Source organism: Primulina eburnea, chromosome 10 (assembly GCF_022965805.1).
Source record: "Primulina eburnea isolate SZY01 chromosome 10, ASM2296580v1, whole genome shotgun sequence".
NCBI classification, from domain to species: Eukaryota; Viridiplantae; Streptophyta; class Magnoliopsida; order Lamiales; family Gesneriaceae; genus Primulina; species Primulina eburnea.
In genome coordinates, this window is record NC_133110.1 from 34,538,695 (window position 1) to 34,548,556 (window position 9,862).

The 9,862-nt window shown below is 35.6% G+C and overlaps 2 protein-coding genes and 1 long non-coding RNA gene across 3 annotated transcripts; 2 read left to right on the forward strand and 1 right to left on the reverse strand.

The window, feature by feature from the left end:
• Positions 1 to 205: 205 nt before the first annotated feature.
• LOC140803350 (26S proteasome non-ATPase regulatory subunit 6 homolog) lies at positions 206 to 3,448 on the forward strand. Its single transcript, XM_073159203.1, has 8 exons — positions 206 to 422; positions 537 to 651; positions 1,609 to 1,699; positions 1,781 to 1,926; positions 2,031 to 2,250; positions 2,414 to 2,522; positions 2,670 to 2,838; positions 2,945 to 3,448. Exons 1-8 carry the CDS (start codon positions 287 to 289, stop codon positions 3,117 to 3,119), a joined length of 1,161 nt encoding a protein of 386 aa, XP_073015304.1. The 5' UTR covers positions 206 to 286; the 3' UTR covers positions 3,120 to 3,448.
• A 602-nt stretch (positions 3,449 to 4,050) lies between these two features.
• Positions 4,051 to 5,085, reverse strand: LOC140803920 (uncharacterized). The gene is made up of 2 exons (XR_012111982.1): positions 4,904 to 5,085; positions 4,051 to 4,460 (listed from the first exon to the last, which is right to left on the reverse strand). It is a non-coding gene; the product is annotated as an uncharacterized lncRNA (long non-coding RNA).
• A 1,247-nt stretch (positions 5,086 to 6,332) lies between these two features.
• Positions 6,333 to 9,613, forward strand: LOC140803351 (glyceraldehyde-3-phosphate dehydrogenase). The gene is made up of 12 exons (XM_073159204.1): positions 6,333 to 6,545; positions 6,660 to 6,683; positions 6,796 to 6,896; positions 7,250 to 7,365; positions 7,453 to 7,552; positions 8,065 to 8,211; positions 8,296 to 8,356; positions 8,426 to 8,523; positions 8,662 to 8,804; positions 8,924 to 9,007; positions 9,186 to 9,275; positions 9,377 to 9,613. Exons 1-12 carry the CDS (start codon positions 6,542 to 6,544, stop codon positions 9,420 to 9,422), a joined length of 1,014 nt encoding a protein of 337 aa, XP_073015305.1. The 5' UTR covers positions 6,333 to 6,541; the 3' UTR covers positions 9,423 to 9,613.
• The last annotated feature ends 249 nt before the right edge of the window (positions 9,614 to 9,862 follow it).

Below are 9,862 nucleotides of genomic sequence, written 5' to 3' on the forward strand. Positions count from 1 at the left end.
TAAAATTAAAATTAAAATCTTGAAAATTGAATCAATATGATACAAGCTTTTTTTTTAATTAGCTTATTTTATTATTTATTTGAGTTAGTTTATGATGAGGCCCATTGTCAAACATGAAGTTTGGGCCTTATTAAACAAAGTGGGCTACAGTTATTAGGCTCATAATGTAGGATTGGCCCAATAACCCTAGCTGAATCTACGACCTTCGTCCCGGTGTCACCCAGCCAGAGAATCTCGTTGGTCACAGGTTCACCCGCTCTGCGAGAAAACCCAAAGAAATTGGAAAATGGAAGCTGAAGAGGGAACGCAGCAGCCGCAGCTTGTTATCGCGCACAAGCTATTCCAGCTCACGCAAAACGATGTCGATGACATCGAGAAAGTTCGCCTGCGAGATGAGGTCTTCAACTTTATCATTGCCAATGGTATTTGTTCCTTTTCATCGTCTTTTGAAGTTAATTTCGAAGTTTTGTGTTTTTGTGTGTGATTATTATGGGTTTGGTTTTTGGGTTTTAATGGGATGTTTCTTTCTTTTGTAGATATGGCTCCGTTGTATGAAACCCTAGTTTCCTACAAGATTTTTGATTTGGATCAGAAGGCGCTCGAATCGATGCGTGCCAAGATCGAGGAAGAGCTGAAGAAGCTTGATGAGAAGTAAGTTGGATTTGACGTATTATTATACATGGATCATGAACTGTTGCAGTTGGCTAATTGGAGATAGAGGAGTTGAGTAGGTGGCTGGAGGTACTGTTTTGTGAATGTGGGATCTGGGAACGCTATTTGGTGCATTAACTTCATATATTTTATTTTATGAAATTGAGATGATATTAAAAGTTATTCCCCTTCTGCTGTGAAATTGATGAGTCTATGATCAACTTATGTTTGGAAGTTTCTCATTGGTATACTATATAGTAAGGTTGACAAGATCGTACATAATACAAGATATTCTATTGCTTTGCTAGAATAATTCTAGAACTCTCATATATATTTATAGGCTAATTTATGATTCATCTGCATGGATGCTATCACGTGTTTAAAAAATAAATATTTTCACATCATTATACATATTGGGTGTGTTTTGAGAAGAGAAATGGAGTTTGAAACTTAAGGGCTCGAGGAATGCACCAAGATGCCTCCATTTCAAGTTCAGTGGAGCTTATCTCTGAAACTATAAGGAATCATGTTTTCTGTTGCTTGCCTAATTAACCCTTGATTTTAATCCTTGATTGGATAAAGCTTACTAAATGACTTGAGGCACACTTTTGCATTATACCATCGACCATTCGATTTACTCGGGGTTTAATGTCTATTCAAACTCACATTGTTATTTGAGACTTTAAACTTTTCATTTTTCGTTAAACCTACTTGTCAAGCTTGGTAGTTGTGTGCAATTTATTGTTTGTTACTATAACTTTTTGTAATATCTTCATATTTGGCTTCAAAAACATCTTGATTCAGTTCATTTTGGGTAAAAATTTCTCTAATTCAGATTTTAACCTATTTCTGTTTATCGAGAATGGAGATGGAATCATCTTCTTTTGCATTTTACCACGTAGCATTCTGGCAAGTCATTGCTTTAATGCTTCTGTCTCTGTGGCTGAATTTATCTAGGATTGCTGATGCGGAAGAAAACTTGGGTGAGAGCGAAGTGAGGGAAGCTCACTTGGCCAAGTCCTTATTTTATATTCGCATTGGTGACAAGGTACAAAAATAACTCTCTGTTCTTCTGTTGTATCATCTGTATTAGTTTTATGAACTCTCTTTGACATTCGTTAATATTTAGGAGAAGGCACTTGAACAACTCAAGTTAACTGAGAGCAAGACTGTTGCAGTTGGGCAAAAGATGGACTTGGTATTCTACATGCTACAGATTGGTTTCTTCCACAAGGACTTTGATCTAATCTCGAAAAACATTGATAAAGCAAAGAAGTATGGGGAATTATAGATCTTGCTTCTATATAATTTTTTCCTGGCCTTGTTATAGTTTTATTTAATATGGTCCATCCTTTGGTTCTGAACATTCAACATTACAGCTTGTTTGAAGAAGGAGGTGACTGGGAGAGGAAGAATCGTTTGAAGGTGTTTGAAGGCTTATATTGCATGTCTACTCGCAACTTCAAGAAAGCAGCTGATCTTTTCCTTGATTCTATCTCAACCTTCACAACTTATGAGCTCTTTCCGTATGACACCTTTGTATTTTACACAGTCCTTACTGGCATCATTTCCTTGGATAGAGTTTCCTTGAAACAAAAGGTAATTTAATATTTCTTCTAAGGTGGTCATGTTGCGACTAGACTGAACACCATAACCCTTCAATCTCTACCTTTTTACAATTTGTCATCTCCTTTACTTCTAGAAGAACCAGATATGCTGAGTAACCAACTTTTCTTCTTGCTCTTGTTGGGATCTGTTGCAGGTGGTAGATACCCCTGAGATCTTGACTGTTATTGGCAAAATTCCATATTTATCCGACTTCTTGAATTCTCTCTATGATTGCCAGTACAAATCGTTTTTCACTGCTTTTGGTAAGTGTCTTTATAAACAGAAGTTGGTCGTCCTCGTTTTGCCACTTGCTCAATTCTCACAAAAATTTATTGTTTCCTGTCAATTAAGATCCTTGAAAATCAAACATTTATGCTGTACTGATCACACTTCCTGCATTCAACTTTCAGCTGGTTTGACTGAGCATATTAAGTTGGATCGCTATTTGCACCCTCACTTCCGGTATTACATGAGGGAGATTAGAACTGTTGTTTATTCTCAGTTTTTGGAATCCTACAAGAGTGTGACTATTGAAGCTATGGCTAAGGCATTTGGAGTCACGGTGGATTTCATTGATCTGTGAGTTGTTATTTGATTCTTTTTTATGATTGATAAGCACATAAATTAGCACCATCTGCTGTCTCATCATGTTATTGTAGCTCAGTGGTGTCTGTTTCATATACAGGGAGCTATCACGATTTATTGCAGCTGGGAAGCTACACTGCAAGATAGATAAGGTTGCCGGGGTGTTGGAAACCAATCGTCCTGATTCTAAAAATGCCCTTTACCAAGCAACAATCAAGCAAGGAGATTTCTTGTTGAACCGTATTCAAAAGCTATCTCGGGTTATTGATCTTTAAAATAGGAGACACTCAGGCATTTCTGGAGGAGGGAATATCTAAAATTTAATGACTGGTTATTTGTTACTTCTTTGAGTGTATTCGTATGAATTGACATGTTTCATATCGACTTTTGATTCGAACTGAATTCAGATCAGTTGATTCATACACCGTGCTTGAAATTTTTAAGCACGATGATATGCTCTAGTTCCTTGTTCAGTGGGATTTAAGCATCATTAGTTTTGGTCCCCTTTTGTTTCCTCGTGATTTGTTAAATGTAGAAAAGATACGGAAAATTCTGCAACTTGTGTTGGGTTGCCATTTATAATTTGATTAAATAATTTTTGAGACGTTCGGTCCGAAGCTTTATAACAAGCTTTTATGATCAAGAGTTGGTTTGATTGCCGATTTCGGTATCTGAATGCATGGGATCCCAATTTCATTTTAATTCAAATTAGGGTCAGGGTGTAAATAAATCAAATTGAGATGAATATGAAAAAAATTTGAGGTTGAATTTGGCTTGAAATGGATATAGTTGTGCTGAAATTTGGTTTGAATCAATGTTAAGTTCGAGTTCGTATCCAAAAAAATATCAAGGATATTTGAAATTGGATAATTTTAAATATGAATAAATTATTTTAAGAATCGATTCATTTACGCTCATGATAGAAGTTTTTGGATTCTAGATACTTCGTTTCACAAACGTCCAGAAGTTCATTGTCTTTAATAATGGGCACATCAAAAATTCATCAGTTTTGTAGGAAAATATCTAAGCAGCAGTCAATTGTAGAAAAGAAATGAAAGCCAGTGTATTTTGTTTTTTTGGATATTGCATGTTAGCCAGAAATATTTATTAGTTCAAGAAAAATCTCGGGACTCTGCCATGGGATGTAAATATCTTATTACAAACAGAAAGTAACTATGAAATCAGCTACAAAGGATGCAACATTCCTTTGTCCAAAAGAACAATCATTATAAATTTATAACATTTACATAATACAACAATCAAGAACTACCAATGTAGTCCTTTACTGCAATTTGTGAATGAACTGCGGCATTCTTGCTTAGAATAGGGACTCTCTATACCAAAGTCATTCGTGTTCGTCGAGCTTTCTGCATTCTTCGAGAGCTTGTAATTCGAGAACATATAAAGAATAGACATACTTGTGCTTGGCTTCTCATTTGAGGAGTGTGCACCACTCAGGTTTGGAGAAGACTCGGGTAAGGAACAATCAGCATCGAACATTACCTCCTCAGGTCGATCAGTTGCAATGGTACTATGGGTATACGTCGTGGGCGATCCCTCAGAGGTTGAGCTTTGACAGCACTGAGAGCCTTGTTTAAGCTTCAGAAGTGTAGATTCTGTATGCATCATTCGGAATTAAATGGATTATGTCATACAACGTAGGAACCAAACTGAAAATTTATGATCTTGTAAATATTTGATAGAAAGTGTTATATCATTGGTTCCATGGTACAAATTACTCGATGAATCACACTAGTCAATAATCTGCATGAACAGGAACAGAAAATCCCAACCAAAACTAACCAAAAATAGGCAGAAAATCCCATTTAAGTTCCATTTTTAACATTTCGAAGTCAATTGATTAATCTTAACAAAACATTACAGAAAATCCAAGTACTTTTCTGCTTAAATCCAAACAAGATATCCACTTCTCCGCACAAAATAGTTGGGTTAGCGTGTATTAGCTAGAACCGGTAACAGCAATCAACCATAAAAAGTTGCGAAACGAGTAAATCTTAAACATGGACAGAAACTCATTTTTAAAAACGGTGGCACTGACCATAAATTGAGAGAGAATCGTGTTTGGAGATCTTGGAAGATGACCTTTCCATTTCCAGCAGTTCCAGGGAGCTTATCGGCGATGCTCGCACTCTACCCAACATTTTCTTCTTCACTGTAGCTTTCGCGAATGGGAGTGAGAGGGAGAAGAGGAGGATTCCCAAGCAAGATTCTACACTTTGAATTATTTTCCCTTTCTGTTGGCTAACCACGCGCCAACATTTTAACGCGGAGTAGACGAAAGCGGGAAATCCTATTGGGCCTCGTGTGAACCGGTTTATACTTCTGATATTTATTACAAACCGGGCTATACACGAATAGAATCGGCTCGAAAAATTTTTCGAGTCGTGAATTTTTCGAGCCGTAATTAAATTATAGATTTTTTATTGTTATTTGTTTTTTAAAATTTTAAATAAATATTAAATACATTATCTTGAACATTGTTAAATATTAATTATAAAATTTTCATACTTTGATTTGAAATCTATCAACTATATATAAAAAAATTAACAAACAACTAAATTAAATTACTAATGCATTGAAAAAGATAAAAATTACGAATGGCAAACAACAAATATTACGTAACAATAACTAACAACGAAAACAACTAACAAATATTTAGTTAAAATTTTAATATATAAGTTGTAAGATTTAATTATCATCATATTATCAAATTATAAATAATTATTAAGAAATAAAAATATTAATGTTTGAATAAAAAATAATAGTCATATAATATTCTATCGTGGTGCGTATGAGTTAAAAAAGATTTTTATATAGCACAGATGTAGCACATAACATGATATATAGAATACTATGTAAAAACTTGTGTAAGACGTTCTCACGGGTCATATTTTGTGAGATGTATCTCTTATTTGAATCATCCATGAAAAATATTACTTTTTATGCTAAGAATATTACTTTTTATTGTGAATATCGATAGAGTTGACCCGTCTCACAGATAAAGATTCGTGAGATCGTCTCACAAGAGATCTAACCATAATACTATACTTAGACAAGATAGAAATATTATTAAAGTATATTTTGTTTTCATCATATTTAATTCCAAACGTTCTCTAAAAATAATTTATTTTTCACCACTAAAAATCAATTCTCAGAAAATATTTTCCTATGTATACACATATAATATAATATATAATTTTTTTTTAATTTTATTTAAAAAATGTCCTCATAAAATTGATATAATATATATAAAAAAATTTAATTTAACATAGACCAAATATGCAAATTGTGGACCAATGTGAAGTATTTAGTTTTGGAGGGATTAAAGGGATACAAAAGCCAAAGCCCACAGCTTAGGTGTGAAATTGTTATTCGCTAGCGAATATTCCATCCACCCCGAAGCAGCCGTCTTCCAGAACCTACTATATTCCCGAGCCTAAAACCATCCCTCCCCACACCAAAAGATAAGATCAACGATCCCCATTAACTCGATTCAAACCGCTCCATCAATCGACGGTCAATCAAAATTTTCACCAATACGCCGGAGTACACCGCTAACATGCTATAATTACCCATTTTCTTTTTAAGTAGACACTTCACTTCACAGTTTCAGCATTCGTTGTTCAGAGTTCGGACACACCTTGTTTATCTCGAAATCGTTCCCCCTCTCTAGAAAATGGGTAATCTGTTTGTTTTCAATTTTTTCCTTTTTTTAAAATCAAAAGTTACCTTTTATTATCGATTCGCTGTCTAATGTTTGTGTATCTGTTTTTTTTTTTTTTTTTTTGGTGCAGCCAAGATTAAGATCGGAATCAACGGTACTAGATCTGCTCTTGAATCTTTGGATATTGATTTGAGTTTTTTTTTTGCTGTTTGTGTGAATTATTGGTGGCTGAAGATGGACGAATCCTCTTTGATTGTTTATTATAGGGTTTGGAAGAATTGGGCGATTGGTGGCGAGGGTAGTCCTTCAAAGAGACGATGTTGAGCTGGTTGCAGTCAACGATCCCTTCATCACCGTTGACTACATGGTACTTTTGTTTTTTTTTTTGTTTTTGTTTTTCTTGTCATGTGTTTGTCTGGAAAGGGGTTAGTAGAATGTGTGGATATTTTTTAATTTCGTTTGATTTAATAGTTATGGCGATTCTCTGTATTGGCAACTGATGTATGGATAAAGAATTTACTGTGTGGATCTGATTTGAACTATTTGTTCATGGATGTTAGATTATTTTATAGTCTAGAAACATTGAACAGTTATAGTGGATGCTTATATTATTTTATTTAAGGTGCGAAATGGGCATCGATATGGGGTTTGTAAGATCCATTATTTGGCTGTACCTTACTTATATTGATGACTTTGTATGCGTTTTCTATGTTTCTGTAGACCTACATGTTCAAGTATGACAGTGTTCATGGTCAATGGAAGCACCACGAGCTGAAGGTTAAGGATGAGAAAACCCTTCTCTTTGGGGAGAGACCGGTTTCCGTTTTTGGCATCAGGTAAGGCTCATAGCTTCATCTGATCCTGGAATTTTTGTGTGTGTGTGTGTAGCTAATTGGATCGTCAATTATTGATGGTATTTGAAGGAACCCTGAGGAGATTCCATGGGCTGAAGCTGGTGCTGAGTATGTTGTCGAATCAACTGGAGTATTCACTGATAAGGACAAGGCTGCTGCTCATTTAAAGGTTTAAGATTGTCAAACAGTTGTGAGACTGGATCTTATTTCTGTGTTTATTGATAACTTCTTAGGTTTATCATTATATGTATGGCAGGTTATTTGTTGAGCAGTCCATATGTTTTAAAATGCTTTGGTGGTTTGAATGCATGCTTGTTTGATTAATTGTCGATGCACATGATTTGTTTTGTGTATACACGGAGAATGGATTAACCTGTCGTTTTTTGTGTCAGACATTTCATCTCTTCGTATTGCTAGATGGTGCATTGCCTGTATTTACTAGACCTGCTTGCTGTTATGAGTTTATTTCATTATGTAGAACATATGTAATAATTGCTAGTTGGTTGGCAAAAGATATAAAGGCAGTAGAGAGATATTTTGAACATTTATTCTTGATTGACATCTCAACATATATGTAATTTCTTATGTGACTCGTACAAAATAGCGTTGTTAACTTGAGAAGAAATTCTGCACTTTGCCTTCATTAAGTAAATTCTTTCCTTTAACTTCGTGAGATAACAGGGTGGTGCAAAGAAAGTCGTTATTTCTGCTCCAAGCAAGGATGCACCCATGTTTGTTGTTGGTGTCAATGAGAAGGAATACACTGCAGATCTCAACGTTGTTTCCAATGCAAGCTGTACCACCAACTGTCTCGCTCCCTTGGCTAAGGTTTGTTGCCTCTGTTTCCCATCGGATTTTCATTCTTATGATTCGAAACATCTCCTTTGAGATTATAACACTTTGAACTTCCAGGTTATCAATGATCGATTTGGAATTATAGAAGGTCTTATGACGACCGTGCACTCTATTACAGGTGTGTACTGTTTGTTTTACTTTTTTTTTTGTTTTTCTTGCCACTAACTATGATTTGTCTCCCATCTAGCCACTCAAAAGACTGTTGATGGACCATCTGCCAAAGACTGGAGGGGTGGTAGAGCTGCTTCTTTCAACATCATTCCCAGCAGCACTGGAGCTGCAAAAGTATCTCTCCATTATTTGTCCTATTGTTTTAGTTTTGATTAATTGGTTTGAAGAAGATGAGTTCATCTCGTTTTCTTCTCCGGGGTTGAGCTTTATCAGACATTGATACATGTTTCTGTTTTGCTGTTTTATTGGAAGGCTGTTGGCAAAGTTCTTCCAGCTCTGAATGGAAAATTGACTGGGATGTCATTCCGTGTACCAACTGTTGATGTTTCTGTAGTTGATCTCACAGTGAGATTGGAGAAGGAGGCCACATATGAACAAATCAAGGCAGCTATCAAGTACGAATGACAGTCTTTCTTCAATTTATGTCATTGTTTTCTTGGCTATTCTGAATGAGGATTTGTTGGGAACTCAGTATGTCTCCATATTTTGATAACCATGTGTTGGCTTTGACTAGGGAGGAATCTGAGGGAAATTTGAAAGGAATCTTAGGCTATACTGAAGATCATGTCGTGTCCACTGACTTTGTTGGTGACAGCAGGTGCGCATCTTGTCCATCTATTCTCTCATACTGAGAAGTTCTCTGTTTGGCTTCAAGGCCAGGCTCCTGCCGCTCATTGAATTTTTATTTGAATGTTGTTGAATGTCTGTTCTTACTATATCCAACAAATCAACTTGTCCTTGGAAACTAATGGAATATATAATTGTCAAATTTGCAGGTCAAGTATTTTCGATGCCCAGGCCGGCATTGCTTTGAATAAGTCCTTCGTCAAGCTTGTCTCTTGGTATGACAATGAATGGGGCTACAGGTAATTCTAACGTATCCTTTAGCAGACTCATAGTGTTTGCAAAATCAAGTTACATTTGTCAAGTATCTGCTACTACTGATTAATTTCCTGTTCCATCGCAGTTCCCGTGTGGTCGATCTGATCAAGCACATGGCCTCAACCAAGTAATGCTAATAATACTTTTTGGTGTGCTGATCGCGTTTTCCATGATGTTCTAATTATAATAAAATCGAGTTGGGTATTACTTTAGACCACTCGATGTTTTGACGAATTTTGTTGTAAAAAACAAAATCAAACCCTGTTTCTGGGTTACTTCTAGTATTTGTGTGTGAGAATGTCAAGCCTTTTGTCTTTGTCAACGCTTTCCAAAAGATAAATGCTTTATTGGCAATTTCTACTATATGCATATTTGAATTTGGATTTTGATCCTATACTGCATCAACTTACTTGTAGGCCATTTTTTTCATTTCTCATAATCTTGAGTTGCAAGTCTCGATACTTTTTGGCAGTTGTCAATTTATGAATTTGCTAATTTTGACTATAGATTTGCTACATTATGTCTTCTTTGTCTGCCAAGGGTCTGGTGTAAATTGTAATTGGTCCCCCTT

Excerpts from the sequence above, each read along its gene's own strand:
- LOC140803350 (XM_073159203.1), top strand. The coding sequence starts at position 287 with ATGGAAGCTGAAGAGGGAACGCAGCAGCCGCAGCTTGTTATCGCGCAC. Across the intron at positions 1,700-1,780 it reads ATATTCGCATTGGTGACAAG|GAGAAGGCACTTGAACAACT; the intron begins GTACAAAAATAA and ends GTTAATATTTAG. Across the intron at positions 2,523-2,669 it reads ATCGTTTTTCACTGCTTTTG|CTGGTTTGACTGAGCATATT; the intron begins GTAAGTGTCTTT and ends TTCAACTTTCAG.
- LOC140803351 (XM_073159204.1), top strand. Across the intron at positions 7,366-7,452 it reads GTTTCCGTTTTTGGCATCAG|GAACCCTGAGGAGATTCCAT; the intron begins GTAAGGCTCATA and ends TGGTATTTGAAG. Across the intron at positions 7,553-8,064 it reads AGGCTGCTGCTCATTTAAAG|GGTGGTGCAAAGAAAGTCGT; the intron begins GTTTAAGATTGT and ends GTGAGATAACAG.